Here is a 23146-nt window from a genome sequence, read left to right on the forward strand (position 1 = left end):
TTGGCAATATGTACAATCACTGGACAGACGACAACAAAATTCACCCGAACTAAGGGATACTGGCACCAATCAGCTGGTGGCGCAAGCCAGGCATCGCCTGACACGATACATCATTGGACTGTTAGGCTTAGTGGGAAATGACGGAGACAGAAATGCTTTCTCAGCTGCGCCACAGTACCCTGCCCTCAGCGAAAGGCAAGAGGAACCGCGCTAGGCAGTGAGCAGTGTGACAGCGAACCGTGCCATAGCGCGAATGAGCACTCGAACTGCAACAGGGCCCAATGCAGTTCCGGCACGCCTGGTGAAGTGTCTCCACCTACAGGCTAGAGAGAGGCTTCACTCTGGTGAAGGGTGATCACTGCTGTGCTGTTTTATGAATGTGCAGAAAGCCTACGAAAGTGTCCCGCAGGCGGCATTGTTTGATTTTTTGATACACTTCGGCCTTCCAGAAACCCTCATCTCGTCTATGAGACATATGTACTAAGGCAACACAGTGGTGGCGCACTTCGGGGATGTTCAGTCAGACCCTGTTGCTGTAGTGAAAGGCCTGTGCCTGGGTTGCCCACTGTCACAATTACTGTATATCCTGTATGACTCGAGCCTTGAGAGGAGGCTTATCAACTCCAGCCTTGGTTTTGGCCGCGCTACACGACCAGTGGTATCAATGAGAATCGTCGTTTCTCGCGCTTAACATTTGCACACGACATTGTGCTCATGGCAGAAAGCACCTAGGAAATGCAGGCGCTACTGGACATCTGCCAGAATAAGATTAATCGCCTGGGGCTTTGCTCCAACGTTAAGAAGACAGTCCTTCTCAGACTTGTGGGCAAATGTACCAAGCAGGGAGGTGTGACTCTGGGCGATGCCGAAGTAAGTAGCTGAGTGTGAAATTGTCGGCATCAGCGGACATGTACAGCCTACACGAGGCAAAGACATGCGAGGCTGGATTGTGGGCCCTGTGCATCCTTCGACGCCAGTGTCTGTGGGGGTGCAACCGATATCTAATGGTTCGTGACCTGAGGAATCTCGCCTACCTGCCTGGACTGACGATCTTCACCCCTTGTCTCCATATTTGTAGGTTTGCCATCAGGTCGGCCTGAGTGGTTCTGGGCAGTAGTCCGTGAACAATGTCTCGCAGTACGTCTTCTGGGTTGGCCACATACGCATTAAAGAGGTGAATCTGTCCTCTGATTTTCAATTGGCTGATTTCTCTCAGCCTGCCCGCCACTTGTTTATGGAGCGTGGACAATATTATGATGTTCGATCCGGCGTGAACCCGCAGCAAAAAATTTTCCCCTTCAAAGCTCTTCCGGCAGGCCTCTATCACTGCCATAGAGAGCTCCAATCCAAATAGACTTTTCACTGTGAAGCCCTTGTGCAGTCTTAGGATAACCTTTATGTCTTTCTTTGGAAGGGGCCTCAGGCCACGGCGTTTTCTGCGCTGGAAATCCCGGCGGACTTGGCTGTCCCGTGCTGCATCGACAGACGGATGACCTGCTAACTTTTCGTTTTTCTTCTCTAGTCTCTTCTCGGGCTCTTTCTGGCTTTGTTTATGGTTATTTTTCTTCTGCATGAAAGGACGGTGTGCCAGCCGTCCCCCGTCCAAGTCCAAGCCAGACCAGCATCGTTGTCGTTCTTGTTATCGAGAGTGGCGCTGCTGGATGCTCGCGTGTTGCTGCTTGGTTCCTCTTTTAACGAAACGCTACTCGCATCGTTAGGTTGATTCTCCAACACCAGAGATGTGCCGGGAGGGTCTTCGTCGACGTCCATATAGACAAAGAATCTCTAGGCATTCTTATGCATGCATGCCAAGTAAAAACAGAAAAATGAGCTGACCTTCGTCTTCCTCTGCGCAAGGCGTATAGTCTGAAAGGGAGGTTAAATGGCACTCACCATTGACTTCTGGCTCGGTCAGAAAATGTCCGAGAAAGTCAGTTGAATGGTTGTGATCCAGTCGATGCACACACACCCGTCGCCGCACCCTGCACGATTTATCCTACCGACGCCGCCGACCGAAGCCGGTGATACGGTGAGCTGCGTTCATGCACGCCGTGTCTTCCAATGTTGATAGTTTCTCGTGAAGCAGGTGCAGGTCCCAGATTTTCGCGTCCTTCGAATCCGCAAACTCAGTAAAAAAATGACGCACTCTTTAAATACACTTGAATGAAAGTTCTGCCTGAAAGCGTTTTATAAAGCGAAGGGCGATGTGAGCACCTCCTCACCACCCTACGCCACCTAGGGGATCTGAGCAAAAGAGTAGACTTTAGCTTTATCGTACATAAAATGAGGCCATTGCCCCGACATGTGTGTATGACAACAGTGTTGCATTGTAGCTACTGTTTAAAGCGTGCGCGGGAGCTCTTCGCACGCTCACATACCTTAGTCTCTTCAACCCAAGCATCCACTCAAACCTATGCAGAGCAGAACATGAGACAATAGAGCACTTGGGGCTGCAATGCCAAAAACTCTCACCCTGCCCACCTGAGGCCACTACACTACACCAGGCGTCATCAGGGCTATAAGCCGGCAGCTCGGATACAGCGTAATGGAGGTGAACCATGATGTGTACGAGCCCTGTGCTCGCCCCTATGCACAAGATGACATTCATTACAGTGAAGCGACGGGCAGGAGGCTTGGTAATAGGATGGGTCGTCAAGCCACAGCTTTTTTTAGGGGGACCCAGAGCCCTGAGGCCAACAGTGTAGCGAAAAGATGATTCTGAAAGAGCACCAATATTCAAGCCACATAGGGTCCGAGGGAGAAGAAATCGACGTAAGCACAAGGGCCCAGTAAATCAGACGTAGGGTATATTAACATGCAGAATGTTGAAAATAGGTTAAAGTGGGAAGAGACAGAAGAGTAGTTAAGGTAGGAGAAGCTGATGATATATGGGGTTGTGGAGATATATCTCTTCGGGACATGGAGCAACCACCTTGCAATCCGTACTACGTATGAGCATATTGCAATATAACAGAAGACAGCAAAAAGAGGGGTGGCATTGGGGCATTTACTCATAAAAGTATGGGTTGGCAAAGAGTCAAACAGGGACGCACAGAACATTTATGGTTAAAACGGAAAGTAGCTGGGCAGATGACACTCCTTGGTTTATTGTACTTGTGGACGGGAGCAAAGGCCAGAGAGGCAAACCAGGCAATGGTGGAGTGTATAACAAATGACATAGAGGAATCAGAAGGAGAGTGCAAGATAATTATACTACGAGATATGAATCCACACATAGAAAATATAGATAGGTATACTGACCCAACAGGCAAAATGGTCATGGATATGTGTGAAAGGCAAGATTTGATCATTTGCAACAGTACCGAAAAGTGTGAAGGGCAAATAACATGGAAGGTAGGAAGGCTGCAGTCGACGATAGATTACGCACTGATGTCACATAGGATGTATGATAAGCTCAGAGGAATGCACATAGATGAAGGTGGCTCCAGAAGTCTGGGTAGTGATCACAAACATATCAAGCTAAGTTTTGAAAGAGCAATGAAAGTTGGAAGGAGACAAGATTATCAGGTACATGGGAATTTTCATTCGGAAAGGCAAATAGAAATGGTTACTAAACAAATTAAGAAAGTAATCACTGAGGATAACAAAACAGTGTGGATGTACACGAATCTAATTAGACTGTTTGAGCTAGAGCTTGCTAAGGCACGTGATAAGTCACCCCGGAAAAGAAGATACAAACCCAAGAGTAATGGGATGAGGAAGTTAAGAGAGCCATAGCAAAATGTGAGGAAGACTCCGGGGAACACAGACATGTTAAGCAAAGAGGTGAACCGACAGATGATGTGGAAAAGGAGGAGGAAAGAACTTTATTCAGAGTCCGGCGAGTAGATGGGGTGGGCGATTGGCCCCGCCTAGGTTACGGCCAGGAGTCCTTGAACCCTGGTGGCTTCCTCGGCCCGCTGGACGGCCCACATTTGGTCTTCGAGGACGGAACTGAGCATTGCGGCTTCCCAGCGCGCGCGAAGGCTGTCAGCAGAGGCCGCATACTTGTTATGAGTACTAATCCCTCTACATTCCCATAACATATGCTCCGGAGTGGCTCTGGAGTCGCAACGCTCGCACCTGTCTGTTTTGTATATATCAGGATATATAATGTGCGATATTGCAGGATTCGGATATGTCCTAGTTTGTAACTGCCGCCATTCGACAGACTGTCTTTTTGTTAATTTTGGGTGAGGGGGCGGGAATATGCCCCTCTGTAATCTATAATGTTTTGTAATTTCATTGTATCTGGTCATTCTGTCTTCCCACTCCCACTCGTCTGCCACGCCGTAATCCCCGGAGGAGGTTGGGGCAGCACTTGAGAGGCAGCTCGGTCGGTGAGCCCTCGAGCTGCGTCATGTACAGCCCCGTTGTTGCTGTCCCCCACGATGGCATGAGCAGGTGTCCATATAATATATGTATTTCTGGGACTTGTTCGACACCCTCCTTTGAGAATACGTAGTGCCTCCGGGGAGATGCGGCCGTTGGCAAAGTTTCTCACTGCCGTTTGAAAGTCACTGACTATCACGGTTGCGTTTGTCTGAGCTACAGCGAGCGCTATGGCTACCTCTTCCGCTGTCTCGGTACTTGTGGTGCGTATCGTTGCGCATGTCGTACAGCGTTTGTTGCTATAGATTACGGCTGCGGTAAACCCCCGTTTGCGCTTGTATCGAGAAGCGTCTACGAAAACTGCGTCCTTGTCATTACCGAACATTTTTTGTATTTGTTTTGCTCTTGTCTCTCATCTAGCTTTATTGTGTTCGGGGTGCATGTTTTTTGGCACGGGTGGTATCATCATTGTTTCCCTGGTCTCTTTTGGAATGTTCACCTTAACGCCGTGTTGCGTGTGATACGTTATGCCTAGTCACTCTAGAATATGTCTTCCTGCTCGTGCCTTAGAGAGACGTTCATATTGCGCCGTACGCTGCGCCTCAATAAGCTCATCTATTGTATTGTGCAGGCCTAGCTGTAACAGTTTGTCGGTGCTTGTGCTAATCGGTAGCCCTATAGCTAGTTTGAATATTTTTCGAGTAAGGCAGTCTAGCTTGATCTTTTCCGCGACTTGCCATTTTAAGTATGGCGCTACGTATACTATTCTGCTTATCACGAATGCCTGTATCAACCTTATCGTGTTTTCCTCCCTCATGCCACTGTGCTTAGTTGCTATCCTTTTTATGAGTCTCATTATTTGGGCTACAGTTGCATCCAGTCGCCCGAGGATTTCTCCATTGTTGCCCTTGGCTTTCATGAGCAGACCCAGTACCCTGATCCTGTCGACTATGGGTATGGTTTTTCCATCGGCTGTTCTTAACTGTATTTCTTCTCTATGAGCAAGACCTTGCAGGGAGTTGCCTGGTTTGCGACCTCTACGAGTAGGTCTGTACAGCAACAGCTCTGATTTTTCCACAGAGCAGGCTAGCCCAGTACCTTCCAGATACCGCTCGACCGTTTCGACTGCTGTTTGAAGCGTTTCCTCTATTTCGCCATCACTACCACTTCTCACCCATAGGGTGATGTCGTCTGCCTATATAGTATGATTCAGTCCTTCGATTGCTTGGAGTTTGGTTGGCAGTCCAATTAGAGCCAGATTGAATAATACAGGTGATAATACCGAGCCTTGCGGCGTACCTGCACTGCTCATCTCAATTTCCTCTGAAACTAGGTCTCCTATCATGATCTTTGCCTTCCTTCCCGTCAGGAAATTACGCACGTAATTGTACGTCCGTTGTCCCAGATCTAGATCGTTTACCCTTTTTAGCACCGTTGCATGGGTTACATTATCAAAGGCTTTCTTGAGGTCTAACCTTAGAATGGCCTTTGTCGCTGTTCCCGGATTATCTATAATCTGATGTTTTAACTGTAGCATTGCGTCTTGCGTTGAGAGGTTCCTCCTGAACCCTATCATTGTGGGAGGAAGCGCATCTCGGTCCTCGAGATAGGTAGTTATCCTCTCCAGAATCATGTGCTCCATGAGTTTCCCCACGCAAGATGTGAGAGATATGGGTCTCAAGTCCGCAATCTGCACTCGCTTGCCTGTCTTGGTTATTAACACGATTTTTGCCGTCTTCCATTTTTGCAGAATCTGTCCTGCCTTACATGATTTGTTAATGAATTCAGTTAACTTAGTTTTGGACTCGTCATCCAAATTGCGTAGCGTTTTGTTAGTTATGGCATCTGGTCCAGGTGCTGATCTAGTATTGAGTTTTTGCAAGACGGCCCTCACTTCTGCCTCCCCGATCTCGTTGTCTAAATCATCATTTGCCAGCCCTGTGTAATCAGGGTGTGTAACGGCAAGCACTTGAGAGATGTATGTTTTCTTGATTTCATTCAGGAAATCCTGCTCTGTACCTTGATATCTTTGTATTAACCGATTAATATTGTGCCTTTCTGCCAACTTGTTTCCGTCCGGGTTTAACAAATGTCTAAGTATGGTCCACGTTTTTGCCATTCCTATCTGGTTGTCCATGTCATTGCACTTTTCCTCCCACTGTTGTCTGCACAGCTGCTGGGCGTATTGCTCAATATCTCTGTTCAATTTAGCTATCTTTCTATGAAGTGTCCGGTTGTGCCTTTGGTTTTTTCACCTCTGTTGTAAACCTTCCTTAGCTTCCCACATGTGGAGAAGCTTACTGTCTACATACTCTAGCTACGCCTCCGGTGGCACCGTTTGCGCTGCAGCCTCCACGTCTCGTTTTAACTTTTCGGTCCATTCCTCAATACTCCGTATCATTTGGTCGGGCTCCTTTCTGATGTTTCGGAACTTGTCCCAATCGACAAGTTTAAGTTGTCTGCCTTTTGCCTTCCGTGGCCCTGCCATCACCAGATGATGTTGAAAAACAAAAAAAGGGACATTTTTCTAAGCTGCAGAAGCGAAGCATCCCTTTTGATCAATGAAAAGATTTGAAGAAAAGGGGCTCAGTGGCCGGCAGAAGTACATAAACAGGATAAAAAGACAGCTGCAAAACTTAGAAACCATCTAAAATCTGTGAGTAATGAGACAAGCCTCGAGCAGAGGTTTATAACTACAACTCAAGGTGTTAGGCTACAAGGGGACAAAGCACCTGAATATATAAGAACAAGGATGACAGAACAATTTCAAAAAGAAAGTGCCTTTTGCACCTTAACAGACAAGGATGGATCAAGTGGTGCAGTGGCGCCATTTTCCCAATGAGAGTGAGAAAAGGCTGAGAATAGGGTTCCTAAGTATGCTGATAAAGGAATTCGGTCCCAAGTCTAAGCAGACTTTCAGAGATTATTTAGACAGATTTATCAGTGCAAAAAAAAGACAAAACTTCTAGAGAAGAAACACACACAGAGCGCTATACTCGCAATGGATTCACTATTTCAAACGCAAGGCCTTTTTGTAGGCAAGCATAGAAACAACAGAGGATAACATGAAGAAGAGAAGCGACGAAAATCAGGTGACAACTACTTGCCAAAAATACAAAGAACCGAAAGCAATCACGCCATCTAAACTTCCTACCCTACAAGGTATGCCCCCAATATGAAAGGAGAAAAAGAAAAAAGAAAAACTATGTATTTGATGCCAAAACCAACCGGGCCGAACACGTTGAAGCCAGTGAAGCCCAGGCAGCTACACACGAAAGACAGACAAGATCCAAATCCTTGATAATGCTGTGTCGAAGGGCTAGTTTTTAAGAGTGAAGCAGACAGTTTGGAAGTAGTGAAAAATGAAAATGTGAGTTCAGCTTCTGCCATCATTTGAGCAGTGTCTCTGATGACTATGCACTAACTATAAATGAGTTCGTGCCATCGGTGCACAGTCTTAAGAGACACTGCTGAAACTCATTTATTTCTCTGTCAGTGCAAAGCACAACTACTTCATGAGGGCAATCAAAAAAATAAGGCGTTTGGTTCCAAACAAGTAAATATGCATTAGTAAAAATTCTTATTTGCAAACTTATTTTAGCGAAAAACTACTTCCTTTTATATACAGAGTCACTGTTAACTTCTTAGCATTTTTCGTACCGCCGCAGTAGTTTCTTTAGTCCCTCGGCACAAAAAATCGCCACCTGGGAATTTAACCTGTTGCCAATGGTGATATTCAATTTTTCAATGTCTTCGAAACGTTGTACCCCGAGCCACCATTTCAATTGAAAGAAGAGTAAATAGTCACGGGGTGCTGGGTCAGGACAGTAGGGTGGGCAATCAGTGTTCCCAACCAAAATTTTGGATCTTACGATTGGTTCTGACTATGGTGCAACGAATTGGATGCACGTTTTCATGGAGAAGGACGATTCCGGGTGAAAAAAAAATTGCGACGTCATCAGTGTTTATCATACTTTTCACTCTGGTGAGCGTTTCACAGTATACATCAGCTGCAACTGTGACCAAGATTTTATGAAATCTAACTCTAAAAATGCCCTTTCTGACTTGTAAAACGGTAGCCATCATTTTCGAAGTGGAGTAAGCTAATTTTAGCTTTTTTCAGTTTTTGTCAAAAACAGTGGTGGCACCACTGTACTAATTGTGTAGTTTCTGCAATTCTGTACACTATCAAGCATCATTGCCTGTACAGCAATGTGCAAAAGCAAATCATATTTGTCTTACCAGTTGTCCACGTGACATCCGTTGTCCACTTGACATCCTGGTGCTCGAGTTGATCGGTAAGCATTTTCAGAACTCAGCTTTGGGATATCCGGGCATATCAGTTAGAATCGCGCAAATTGTAACAAAGCCAACAAAATAAACTTTGTGTTACAGACTACTAACTGTTAGTCAGCAAATCTAGTCCACTTGAACAGTTTAATTAGTCTTGTCTTGGCGCTTCACTCTTTGTTGTACACATCTGTGCAGCCATTTCGAAATCCCAGCACCGTGTTCTGACACTTGTGTCACTCCTCACAGTTTATCCATAAACTAGGCACAACTCTTTATAAATTAAAGAAGCCAATGATTTTTTTGCATGCAAATATGTAATCACAGTGTGCACCTCGCAACAGGCGGGAGCAACAATATTCACCAACACTGCCATCTGCATTCCCCGACAAGCAGATTACTACTGAGCCAGAATAATAACTTTAGTACTTTTGCGGAGAACTAACAGATAGTGCTGTGGACGTAACTTTTCAATTTGACGTGCAAATAAAAAATTAGGAAATGGGCCGTACTTTATGAATAACTATCGCAGAAAATTTCATCATAAATATTTTATTGCAATGATTACTCACTGCTTATTTTACTAACATTGCTACCGTGACTTCTAACACTTCTCAGCTGTCTAGTCTTACTAGTGTTCCATATGTCCTTATTGTTTGCGTATGTATCACGTGCAGTGTATTCCAAGTGCTGTCCACTAGTGCATAATTTATTTTTTACAAATGAGTGCTTTTGGGAACACCCATAGGCACCCTCTATCTTGTGTGCCAGCCGATCAACAGTGGGCAAGGAAGGGAGAGGGTAGCTGATTCTCTGAACTTGTCATCCATGACAACTTTCACAAGAATGGTCACTTGCTGAAATGTTTGACTCAGGCTAAGGCATTCATTATTCACCAAGTATTAATCGAATGAAGTCTCTGAAGCCTTTCTAACTTTTCTGCAACTTAAAGGAAGTTTCCTTTTCAACATTATCCCGTAGATGTTTTCCCAAATACACGCACCTCGAAAGGAAATTGATCTAGTAGGTCGGAATTGGTCGTACAACAGTCGGACGTGCAGGCACAAACACTGAGATATTAAGCAAAACCTAGCACAACAGCGTGGGGTCCTTTTTTTTTATTCAATGCGATGTGCCTCTCGCCAGTGTTGTCAAAATATCGCATTGCGGCTCAGGCCAATCTTACTGACACTGAATCTTTTGAGAGCATTTTTACAGAGAGACAACGGGTAGCAGGGTATCAAGTACTTTGCAAGGACCGCCCAGCGTAAATATCGTTGTCTTGACTGAACGAAACAAGAGACATAGTTGCACAATTCCAGCGGGTAATTTTATAAACAGATGGCTATCACTGTTTTTCGTATGTATTGTACGACTCTGTGACTGGCAGTGTTCCCTGTTTACATGTATACTGCTACATTCACAATTGCCACTAAACAATGCAAGTTTACTTGCTTGGTATGTTTTTGCCACTTGACTCTTCTCGGTCACCTGGCGACATAGCAGAAATATTTATAGTAACGTTAGGTTGCCGTGCACGAATACTACCTCGCAACAGCAGTAAACAAATACCCCTAAACCTGCGGGTGCACACCGGAAAAGCCAAGGCTAAATTAACAGTGCAGAGTTCCCAGTTCAAGAAAATAAGGGGGCCCCTCACCCTGCCCCCTTTCTTTACCACTTTGCCATCTGGACATGCTTGAGACTTGATGCTTTTTAGATTTAGTTGCAAACCACACAAGCTATATTTATTATAAGCCTCTGCAGAGTGTTTATTATCACTGGGCATTTTCTTTCTTGCGGACCACGTGAAGAGATTGTCATCGTCATAATTTACTCTATCAAAAAGACACATAATGCATTAAATTTGTCTGGGTAATTGAATCATACTGAAAGAAACTTAAACTGTGAGAAGTTGAAGAGGAGAAGAAGGAATGCATACGACACTTAGAAGTGCCGTCCAAGCACCGCGTCCGTTTCTTCCGTCCGTGACAACCTATAACGTTCTTTACCCTTATTCCCAGAGAGTACATCTTCCCTCGAGAATCGGGAAGCGCCTTTTTACAGTGCAATACAGAACCGAAACACAACAGTGTGCACACACTAAATTTTTTTTTAACCGTAGAATGCGTCACGAGGACCATGCTGCCTCCTGGATCGTTGAGCGTGGCAGCGGTGTTATGTGATCTTGAACAAGCTGCGCGCATCCGGTCGGCTTAGAGAATCATCATGTTCACCTGAGACGCCCATGTTTGCACGTGCCATACAGTGCATTGCGTAGAAGTTCAAAAGTGATCGTCGGAAGACCTCCCACATCGTTCAAGCAATTGCGGTGAGGGTCTGAACAGGAGTAAAATGACAAGGAAGATTATCGAAGCCAAGAGGATTTGTAGATTAGGGCTGGACAGCGTCAGCACGCCCACCCCTGGTCTGTGTTAAAAAAAAAAAAAAACTGTCCTACCTGAGATTGTAAGATTTTCGCGCATGGCAATTGTGGGTCCCTACTTTGTTTTTTCACATTTCATGCGTATATGTGTGTAAGCTCTTCAAAATGAAATTTTGTGGAAAGTAAGCGCACCCCTTTGTCCCTTCCCTTGTCCTGTGTGTCAGATATTTTATGTGCTACGTCATTGTTTATATCCTTTGGAGTCCCTTGAATATTCATAAAGTTCCGTACCACACAAATATTTCGTGGTGTGGTGGTTGTTTACACGGTTTACACTCTAATGAAAGCATACAATAGCATACCTCAGTGTCAGCTTCATACCGGTTGTTTCCATTCAGCGCATTAGACAATACTTCAAACAAGAACTACTCTCTATGTGTCTTCACATTGCACGTTGAACCGTAGCTGCTAAAATCCTTGTCAGGCTGCTGCTCTACATGTCCACCCGCTGGATCATCACCTTCCGTCTACACAATGAATGGTCTTGAGCGAGTAAAAGGTTTTCACCACAGACTGCAGAAGTGTGAGCTAACTTCAAGATTATGCACAATATGCAACGAACAACCACTTGGAAGCATGCATATTGATTACTGAAATAGACGATTTCTTTTATCAGGGGAATCCAGCAGGAGGGTTAAACTTTTTCGAACCGAACGACGAAGTCGGTCATTTTTTCTGGCCCTTGGGAAGGGGCCCTGAAATCGGAGGGCCCAGTTCATTCAAACCCTTGATAATCCGCCCCTGCCGACGACCCACACCCGCCACCGATGCAGCTGCCATATTGCCCCAGAGAAATAATGACGATAGTCTTATCAATGCCATCTTTAGGTCAGATAAGTTAGTTCACAACGCCACTGCTACCCTTATTTCTGTTGCACTGTCAATGGTACAGTTTCCCCTCAATCTGTGATACAGCAGCGCATGTGTAAAAGATGGCAACCACCACGTAATATCAGCTCACGATGCATGTTGTCAAAATCAATTCTGGTTTTAGAACCAGGTTGTGGCGCAGCATTGGCACAAATTAGACAAAGACCCTATTGGAGCAGTGTGGCACAGTAGTTTCCAGTTAGCGCAGGTTTCCTACCACTCCACTTTATATGACCCTGCCATGTAATAGATGCACTATTTTTATAGCCTGCCCTACCGTGGTGGTCTAGTGGCTGAGGTACTCGGCTGCTGACCCGCAGGTCATAAGATCGAATCCCGGTTGCAGCAGCTGCATTTTTTCTTTGGAGTCTAAATGCTGTAGGCCTTCGTGCTCAGAATTGGGTGCATGTTAAAGAACCTATGGTGGTCGAAATTTTCGGAGCCCTCTACTATAGCATCTCTCATAATCATATAGTGGTTTTGGGACATTAAACCTCATATATCATGTGTTTATGGCCTATAAGTGGTTTCGTTGTACATTTAAGACAACAGTCAGGAAGGTGATAGGAACAGTGTCCGATAATGCATGTTTCAAAAGCAGTGTGGTGCTGCAGTTTCTGCATGGTTTATATTATTGCATAGCTAGGAACAAAATTGTGCTATGATAAATTTTGGGAACGTAGATACCCCTACTACTAGCACCTAAATTATACTACCTTTGTAAATGGTGCAGCAAATGCACGAGTACCCTGGAATGCAAACTCGCTGATGGCAGTTTGTCTCAGAACATGACATCATGCACGGGGCTTCGTCAAATGTGAAAAATTTTCAGAAACGCACTTTATTATGCACCTTTGTATTTATTTTTAGTTTAATAGAGTGTGATTGCAAGCTGTTGAACTAAATATGCTTTGTATTACAAGCTAATAGGTTTTAAGTTTGTGCATCTGTCAGGATACAGTCAAAGTACGACACTTTGTAAATCTTATTAGCAGTGGTGGTGAGCTTCCATAAGCTTCCCTCGATCAGAGCCCAGAAAGCTCGATAGATATGTGGGGTTTAATGTCCCAAAACCACCATATGATTATGAGAGCTGCTGTAGTGGAGGGCTCCAAAAATTGACAAAAAGCTGGCCAGAAAAGGACAAATCAGCAAAAGGCAAGGATAGTCACTGTATTATGATGCCTTGGTTGCGACGGCATTTATTCAAGATAAGACCTCAGAAAACAAATGGGCAGAGCAGGCACCTACACGATGACGATAATAATGACACAATTACGATCATGCAGAGGTGAGAAGGAAGTAAATAACAAATGCCCTCACTAATTCCCCTCAGTGGAAGCGGACATCCAGGCCACCATCTAGGCCATCGAATAAAGTTGTCAGTTCACGCTTGTGTGGGTCCTACCTCTGCCTTTCATTTGTTTCCATGTGCAATCAGCGCATCTCAAAGTGTACGATGGCTGCTGACCCGCAGGTCGCGGAATCGAGTCCCCGCTGAGGCGGCTGCATTATTCCGATGGGGGCGGAAGTGTTGTAGGCCCATGTGCTCAGATTTGGGTGCACCTTGAAGAACCTTAGGCGGTCGAAATTTCAGGAGCCCTCCACTATAGCGTCTCTCATGATCATATGGTAGTTTTGGGACGTTAAGCTCCACATATTGATCAATCAATCACTCAATCAAAAAGTACCCGATAGCTCACTCATGGCCGCTGGATTAAAAAAAAAAAAAAAGAACTCCCGTTTATTTTTATCCAGCGGCCATGGCTTATTCAATGGAACACTGCCTGTAACAAAGAAAACCGTGGGCACATTATGGCTCAGCCAGAACTGAACAGGTATGAATGACCTAGTAAAAAAATTCAGTAACGCCAGCTTCGTGTCGATTGATACTTGCTTCAGCGCTGCATTTTATCCGGTTTTGGATTACCACAGCGAATGCGCCGTGTGCTGCGAGTGAACTCGGTGCTCAACAGAAGAATATTGCAGGCAGGCAGGCAAGTGTGTTGCGCATCCTTCCATCACTACTTCTAGCCGAATTGGCGAAGAAGCGGGCATACGCAAAGTGCAACGCCCCAACACGATGCAGACACCACACACGCACGCACACAAAAACGCAGTACACGATAGCAGTTACGCTGAAAAGTCGGGGCACCGCACTGAGCACTTAGTCCGCCCCGTTAGAAAGCATCATACAAGGTCGTGTTCCGCTGGCAATCGTACAGCAGTCACGACACAGGCCGCCATTTTGTGCACTCAGCTGATGATGAGAATGTCGAAAGCAAAAGTGGGATGTTTGTCTACAAGTTAACGCGAAAACATTGTGCTGTCATGGCGTTTGTCTCACCTCTACGGTGGAAATGGAAATGTACTATTGCTTCAAACATTTTATCTGTGATGTCTTTGGTCATCGAATAACGCGAAAAAAAAAAAAAAAAACAGTGGGTATGAGCCAAAGTATGCAAAAAAAAAAAAATACTGAACAAAATCAACTACTACTCGGCCAATCTATTGCACTGGGCGTGAGCCATGAGAGGAGGAAGAAGAAGAATTTTATTTCGACGACAAAACAGAACACTTTGCCAGTGCAAAAAAAAAAAAAGAAATTGCGTGGCAGTGCGGAATTATCTGATTGAAACCAAAAGACTAGCAAACTAATCTATGTCATTATCCTTTTGTGTCAACATACGCATAACTTTTCTTATTTTTTTATGTTAGGTTTCTATTTGGGTTATTATCAATTACTAATACAAAAACTTTGTATTAGGTAGATTTCAGTGGGCATCAAATTTTCCTTCTAAAGTTTTGACATTTTTTATTTTATGCTTTCATTTACTATAAAACTGAATAATATTTCATAAGGCCACCCAATTATTGGCCAATCCCCCACAGTGGGTACGAACCGCAAGAGAAGGTCAACAAGAACAAAACGAAATTAAACTGTCACATAACTTTCGTAAAGTGAGCAAGCGAGCTCAGTAGAAATTCTTTTTTGGTGATGCAGTGGATTGTGTGACAATTAGGCACCTAGCGTTTGTCCTAATGCAATACCAATCATGCGATGAAAGTGAATGAGAGGGAAAAAAACAACTGCAAATGTCGTCAGACATATAGTCGAAAATTCATTTTCGATATGGGGGAGGGGGGAGATTTGGCAAAAAATATGGGAACGTATGCTACGTTAAAAACGGCTACCCTAATGAAAATCATGGTAGTAATGTACAAGATGCACACAAAAATGCGAAAAATTAAGAAGACTCATACACTTGTGTGTTCATATGCATGTGTACATGTGTCTATATATAAAGCTAGGTGCAGACTTTCAGAATGGGTTTGAACGCCTCGGGTACAGTACACTGGAGCCTCGGGAGAAGCGTTGAGAGTTGTACGCATGGTTGTACGGCATATGTGTTTCCTCGTCTGTGCAGGTCGCAAAATATGCGTTGTGAACAGAAACATATCTGTAGCGCACGTTTCCGCATAGTGTATGTAGTAATACCAATTTGATTCATAATTCACCATCAGTGATTATATTCTCGAACTCTGCAAACAAACTAGCGCGCCCCGTAACAGCCGAAATTACAGCGTTGCATGATCGAGATGCGAAACACGAATCTCATGAAAAGCGAAACTTCGCGAAAAAATTCGCACAAAGCAGGTTTCGCGCCGACCGGGTTCGGCAACCCTGAAGTAGATTCTGCTCGAGTCGGTAGTTTTGCATTTCAGAAAAGGAAAAACACGCGGAACGTCCTTAATATATTGCCAGCGATGCTTCCGTGTCCCCAGATCATGCTGAAAAGGCGGAGGCAATTTCAGCAGCGCGAAAAATTGCGGAAATCCATGATTTTCCGAGCTCGTTTGTCAAACGCTGATGTGTTGCATAAACTCCTCACAAGAAAAAGTTTCCGAGGCTTCTCAAAACTTTTGCTCGTCCTTAATACATTTCATTAGGAACCCCAACGTACACTTGACACTTGGGAACACGTGGCCCCAGGCTCTACATTTGAAGTGCTTTTAGGGGTGTTCAATTTTCCCTCCTTTTTACAGCTTGTGTTCTGCTAGCGCGGTGGCTGCGGACGCTGACGGTATAACGACCGTTTTGTTCTGGAGAAACGGGAGTTTCACGTTGTTAATGCGGATCGGCGTGTTCTTAAGAAAACACACTTGACGGCGTAATCATGAGGAAGATATCGGAGACCATTTACGCCAGCGATTAGTCAAACATTGCAACTCAGGAACCACCGCAGAGCAGCCGCACGAAATTCGAAGACGCGGCGAAACCGTCGAGTTCGTTCCTCAAAGGTTCGCCCAGACGTGGCTTAACCGCTAATAGTTCGTGGCAGTAGGCGTGCGTGTTCTTTGGTAAAAAACCAGGCTGCCTCAGAAACGTCTCGTAAAAATAGCCTCAGCTCACGGGAGCTCGCATTTGTGAAAGTGACAGTGTTTCAGACTGCAGCATGGCTATTTACCGCGTTTTCCGACAGATGGCTGCACCATCGTCCCGAGATCCTATAAAAATCGTGCGCGTTGCTTGGACCGGGCTTTGCTCAAAATTCAAGAACGAAGGAACGCACACTCATTTCAGTCGAATAATTGGTCACAGCCATGGGTATTATTAGCAAGGCACTTGTGGCACGGCAGTTCTTCAGGGCCCAATTCGCTTCACCGCATAAATGCATCACCCGCAATGCGTCGACTGCTCTGGATGGTACGTACGATGCGTTATCTACCACCTCGTCTGCAGATGCGTTGCGAGACAATATGCTTTCCTACCGGTGCCGTAATTAAGGAATTGTGCATCAGTACTTCATTGTAATTGCTTTATTGCTTCTTTTCAATGATCTAACGTCCTATGTCCATTTTTTTCCGAAAACTGTGCAGAGAACTTTTTTTTACTAGTAAAGTTTTTGTTTAATTCTCATGGGGGCATTTTACAATATCATATTAGTAATCAAATAATATATGTTAGCGTGTGATAGGTCACCAGACAATGACACAATGTGCACGCTAACTATAATCGCTCACGTATAAATATATTTCCAAACGATCAACTTAAGGTTGATAAGTTAAAATATTTACATGCACCGGGCAAGACATATTCTCGAACTAACCACGACTGGGTCTCAAAACAATACCAAACAAATACTGACGCATTTCCACACCCTTTCTACTCGGATATGTCATTGAAATGTGGAACAAACGCTATTGTAGTTTTAAAAGATGTTACAGGCTTCGGAAATACCATAGAGGCGCATTTACGACATTGTCCAATTTAATTTTTTTTTTTTGTACGAAGTCATGCAACCTACTTTATGCATGTCCATGGTATTTGAAATACGCCGAAAAATTTTGTATTGTTTTTGAACTGTTCTTCTCAATAGCTATTTGTTATTCTGAATTGTCATTTAAAAGAATACTTATTTGCATTCTGAAGTGCCAAATATTATCCAACTTTTTATGTAAGTAATCGTAATTGTACTGTATTATGCAGTAATTGGCGGAATTGCATCTCATTGTATATTGTCCTTTCTGTTGTGCCATGAGGGTTGGAAGTATTACTAAATAAATCAATCAATCAATAAATGCCATCACGTCCTGTTGCATTAATGAAAACATTGGCGATCAGCCGTGGCACATATTGCCGTCCAATCCAGAGCGCCATATGGCTCGCGTATTTATGAACGCGAAAGCAGCCCGCCTCTGAACCGCAAGGTCACCAACATCGTGCGAACAATGCGAGTGATATGTGCGCCAGTTTTCTTTTGCACGCTTTGGTGTAACGGTACATATGACGTTCTCGGCTACTAACCCAAAGGTCGCGGGCTCGATCCCTGCCGTTGCAGTCGCATTTCGACGGAGGAGAAATGGTAGAAGCCAGTGTGCTGTGCGATGCCAGTGCAGGACGCCAGATGGTCAAAAATTCCAGAGCCCTCCACTACGGCTTCTCTCATAACCATATCGTGATTCGGCACGTTAAACCACGTATATTATTATTATTATTATTATTATTATTATTATTATTACTATTATTGCGTATATATAATAAAGATAACTTGCATCACTCAGTCCTGATTCGCAGAACCTCCGCATGGTCTAATTCTGACGTTCATTAAAAAAGTAATTAAAATTAGAAAATTACGGATACCTGGCGCCGTTTGAAATGTGTGAGCACAGCAAAAGTACCTTCCTAGCCACTGTAGCAAAAGGGTGCAGAGGAGGCCTGCCAACGCGTAGTTATCACCCCGAATGCGGGCTTCGGGTGGCAGCACCGTCACCTGGGCCTTGTGTGTATAGGCGGCCGCGGCGGCGCGCATACAAATGTACGCAGCGGCGCTTTTTGTGTGTGTGTGTGTGTGGGCGGTGCCAGCGGATTGTCCCCGAATGAAATGCGTTCGCTGCAATCTACTCGAATTTTGCGTGTTGTCCATTGCCGAATGGATTCACAAAACGCAATATGCCATTGAAAGGACTGTCCGCTCTTGGAGACTGCGTTTTCGCACTATATCAGGTTTCTTGTATTTTTATTTTTTAGTGTTGAGGTTGTGGACCGCCTACTACGCAGTGCTGTAGTGCGATTGAGTTTTATTCGCTTCACGTATGCTCATCTTGGATACTAAAAAAAGTAAGAAGAAATTCCATGTTCTTGAGCGTTGAGCTCAAATATGGTAACCGCGAATACGCATCCACATTTTTTTTTCTTATTCATTTCTCCATAAATAAAGCAGGAGAGGTCATAAAATTATTCAGGAAATTAAGCTGGGCAGCTGATATGTAGCACTTTAGCGTGCTTGTCCTTCCTCCAATAACAGTATAAAACGGTTTAGCGCACAACTTTCTTCGATTGATTATCAGCATGGAAAGTGATCCAACAAAGGCTCGGTTATATTATGAGACAAAATTATTATTTTTTTATCAAATAATGTCCGCCCTTCCGTTGGTCTATAACGACACAAAACAACTCAAAGTAATGAAAAAGAAAAGATTACGTTTAGCGTGAAATTATATGGCGTAACTGTGAGGCACGCTGTCTGGATTCATATTCTTTAAGGTGAACTCAAATCGACTGTGACTGCATAAAAAGTCGCCCAATGTTCAAATCACGACTCGAGTTTTATCACCTTCGTGTCACTCCATAATTTCTGTTCTGTTTAAATAACAGTATAAGTACCGGAATGTCAGAATTTACTTGACAGACACAGTTCGTTGTATAGTGGAACCAGGACCGTTGAATAGGCACCGCAATTAGAAACCTTACAACAAGCGAAATTTCGCGTGTCACTGAGCCGCTAAATCACTGCATCTGAACAATATCTTACTTTTTACGACGACGCCAAGTGCACTTCACGAAGTGGCATCTACACCGAAATGATCCGGGCGTCCGGAAGGATTGACGACTATACACAGCACATTCGGCAAATGTATGAAACCATCGTGAGTGCGCAACAAAACACGACGCGGGGGGGGGGGGGGGGGTTAGAAAAAGTGGGTAACGATTTAGAGTACTTGGAATCAGTAAGACAGAAAACAGGTCCTTGCAACGACGCACACGATGAGGCTGGCGAGGACCGGCACAAACTATCAACAGGACTCATTCTAAGGGAGATGCACACCTATATATCAACATCCTGCGCAGGGGCACCGCCACAACAACCACAAAAATTTAAACCACACGATAAATAAATTAAAATTTAGCCATGTACAACGCAATATAGGTTTCACTTACGGATTCTTCACATGCTGTTTAATAAAAAAATACTTCCAGCGTTTTGCGAGCCGTTTTATTTCTGCTTTTGCCTAGGATTTTCGCACAGCTAAATCGCGGTTCACAATGCGGGCTAGCCAAGCAGTGGTCAACAACGTGACTCCTCCCCTAGATTTTTTTCGTGTTCCCTGAGTCAATTATTGAAGCAGCGCTTTGTCTGGCCGATGTAGGCTTTGCCGCAGGACAGGGATATCTTGTCCACGGCATTGTTGGCACACTTCACAAAACGTTTTTCATGTTTTTTTTTTTTTTGAGGCAGCCCTCTTTTTGCTCCACAAGTGTGGTGCGCCGGCTCAGCTGAGCGAGCATCTTCGGGGCGGAGAAATTTAAAGGCACCTTGAATCAACTAGCCACTTTTTTCAGGCTGCATGTGACCTTGTGCATGTACAGGACTACAGTTGGCCTCTGCCGGTCCACCAGGGACTTAGCACGGTCTTTTGAGTCGTTGTTCTTCATCTTCAGCAAGACCAAATGATTCTGTAGATAATGCTAGACAAACGTACAGGCAGATACACTTGCGCTAATAGAGCGGGCAAATCGCCCTTTGAGAATGAACTTGATGTCCTCGCCAATACTTAAGTGGCTAGCACACAGAACACCGGCTAGCAGATAACGCAGGGAGCAACCCACTCTAAGCATGCTTCAGCCAATGTCCACCAGGCGGCTACTCCGCTCGATCTCGGGACGAATACTGAAGCCAGACTACAGTTTACTAAAAGGGGGCAGTGTAATGAGGTAGAGTTACTGTATATGCTTAGCATACAGCACCTCTAGAATGAACGAGGCGGCCACGCCGCATCTCGGCTGAATCTCCGGCGGGTGGTAGTAGAGGCGGCGCTGTAGTCACGTGGTACTGAAGATATCGGGAGTGTCTGCATTGGGTACAGTGAACTAGTTCACTATACTTTGGAAGCGCGTGCGCCGTAGCCTCCGAAAGCGAGTAAATGCTCGTTTTTAGCGCGTTTAATGCGTTGGTGACCCTTCATAAGTGTATGCACATCTGCTACACACCATGGTGCACGAATGAATACACACACACAAAAAAAAACATGTGCATTCGGTGTTCGCACGGATCCGCCTAGCTTCTCACTCAAGCAGCGCTTTCGCTGCACCATAAGTGGCTACTGGCGAACTAGAAAGAAAGGAGAAGTATCAGAACCGCGATTAAATCATACGCTCGTTTTGTCGGCAGTCTCTACAATATCCAGAGCACTGTTTCTCATACGAGTCTGCGCTCGATTGTTTCATGAGAAACCCGAGTATAAATAACGTCGTCACAACATTCATACCGGTGACGACTCAGTTTTACCATGCCAGTTTTGCGGAAGATAATAAATAATGCTTTTTGAAAGGCTTATCTGGTTTTAACCGCGTACTTTCGCGCTTACTTTGCTTCTTTCATGCAAGCTTTAAAAACCAGGGAGCAGAGCTGAAGGAACGAGTGTACCTCCGAGTCATGAACTCTACGCAAAAGAGGTTATCTTGAACACAATAAAAAGTGCGAGTTGTAAATATAGCCCGTTAACAATCTGCATAAATTCACTGTAACCAGTTCTCATTTTGGGGTGACAGCCTAAATTGTGCTGCTTTCGGAATATTCTGTCGGCGTAACGTCATTGCAATTCAGCAAATTTATGACGATGTTTTGTAATATACGTGTAGTTCGTTTATTGTCAAAAGTGTAGGCAGGCAGTGGTGCATTTTGTTTTGAGAAATTTAACTTGTATATGTGCACAGTAACCACACACACTATATATATATATATATATATATATATATATATATATATATATATATATATATATATATATATATATATATATATATATATATATATATATAGCTGGCGTATCAGCGGTCAGAAGACAACGAGGAAGTGGTCTGTCGGTTGTGCGTGCTGCTTTCATCTTAGTCGACGCCATACGCATCATTTTGAATATAGATTTTAAATAGACAGACAGACAGACAAAGAACTTTATTCAGGTCCTGAGGAACTGCGTTGTAACGGCCCCGTTTAGGGGGAATCCGTAGCAGTCGCGGGCCGCTCCCACGTAGGAACCGGAAGACCGTGGCCCTCCGCCCTCTCGCAGGCCCTCTGGACAGCCCGAAGTTGAACCAAGAGGTCGCCGCTGTTAAGGGCTTCCTCCCAGTCCTCTTCTTTGTTGAACTCTGCGTCACGTAACGCAGGACATTGCCAGAGCATATGAGGTAATGAGCAATACGCCTCTCCGCAGTCCGGACAATGCGGCTCGATGTTGGGCGAAAAATGACTGAACCTGCCTCGCGAAGGGAAAGACCCCGTTTGGAGCATCCTGTAGGCCGATGATTGCGGTCGCGTAAGTTTAGGATGAGGAAGTGGAAAAGCCCTCCGAGATAGATGATATTGAGTCATGATCTTGTGGAAAGTGAGTAGCAAGTCCCTGTATCTTCCGGCGTCCCCGCCTGCGAATCCGCCGGGACCGCCGCGGTGAGCGATACATCGCGCACGGTCATGGGCAAACTCATTGGCGTTGGGGACATCAGGATGTACGTTGGCCCCCATGTGGGCCGGGAACCATGTTATGGTGTGAAACCCGGCAGCCCCCTCACAGCCGAGGATGGCCGCTGCCTCACGCGAGATCGAGCCCGAGGCGAAAGCCCTAGCTGCGGAACGCGAATCTGTAAAGACATTAGGACGCGATGGGTTCTTCATTGCTATGGCGATGGCGATTTGCTCAGCCACCATTGCCGAAACCTTTCTAACCGAGGCAGAGCATAGGAGTGTGCCACTATGATCGACCGAGACCACTGCGAAGCGATCCGAACGCCCGTACTGAGCTGCACCGACAAAGGTCGCGAGATGCGGTCTGTTTGCAACTGGTTTTAATAAGGAACGGGCCCGAGCTATGCGGCGCCCTACATTGTATTGTGGGTGGACATTTCTTGGAAGTGGAGCTACCGAAAACGTGCCTCTGATCGAGGGTTGTAGTGTTACATTACGCTGGTTAGTCGCCGTAGGACCGCAGCCTATGGATTCCAGGATGCGCCTACCAGCCCTCGAGGACGATAGTCGCACGACCTGAGCCATCTGCTGGGCCTCAATCGCCTCCGAGAGGGAGTTGTGCATGCCCAATTGTAGGAGCTTCTCGGTGCTAGTGTGGATAGGCAAGCCTAGAACTCGCTTTATGCTTTTGCGCATTAGTGTATCAATTCTTGCCTCTTCTCTTTTGGACCAGCGCAACGCCGAAGCGACATAATTAATGTGGCTCATGAGAAATGCATGATAGAGCCGAAGGAGATTGCTCTCGCTCAGCCCACCCCTGCGGTTCGAGACACTGAGTATGAGCCTAAACATGTTCTCCGTCTTGGAGGTGATGCGGGCTATAGTTCGTGAGTTGCCCCCCTTGGACTCTAGCAGGAGTCCGAGGACCCTGATGAAGTCCACCCTGAGTATTTTCTGCCCATCC

General features: G+C 45.1%; 2 protein-coding genes across 6 annotated transcripts in view; one reads left to right on the forward strand and one right to left on the reverse strand.

Moving 5' to 3' along the window:
• LOC119163924 (aldehyde dehydrogenase 1A1) overlaps nucleotides 1-23146 on the reverse strand; it is a 638180-nt gene that overhangs the window by 438974 nt on the left and 176060 nt on the right. Inside the window, exon 1 of one of the 4 annotated variants that reach the window (XM_075872626.1) lies at nucleotides 17748-17910. The exons of the other annotated variants lie outside the window; for them this stretch is intronic. Coding sequence (XP_075728741.1) covers nucleotides 17748-17895 — 148 coding nt within the window. The 5' untranslated portion in view covers nucleotides 17896-17910. Of the gene's footprint in view, nucleotides 1-17747; nucleotides 17911-23146 lie in introns of those variants that run through there. 4 annotated transcript variants of the gene reach the window in all.
• Nucleotides 16471-23146, forward strand: part of LOC119163926 (isobutyryl-CoA dehydrogenase, mitochondrial) — a 109408-nt gene continuing 102732 nt past the window's right edge. Inside the window, exon 1 of one of the 2 annotated variants that reach the window (XM_075872638.1) lies at nucleotides 16471-16646. In XM_075872638.1, the coding sequence (XP_075728753.1) occupies nucleotides 16544-16646 (103 nt within the window). In that variant the 5' untranslated portion in view covers nucleotides 16471-16543. The remainder of the gene's footprint in view (nucleotides 16647-23146) is intronic. The other variant, XM_037415995.2, reaches the window with a different exon arrangement.

This window comes from Rhipicephalus microplus, chromosome 8 (assembly GCF_043290135.1).
Source record: "Rhipicephalus microplus isolate Deutch F79 chromosome 8, USDA_Rmic, whole genome shotgun sequence".
Lineage (NCBI taxonomy): Eukaryota > Metazoa > Arthropoda > Arachnida > Ixodida > Ixodidae > Rhipicephalus > Rhipicephalus microplus.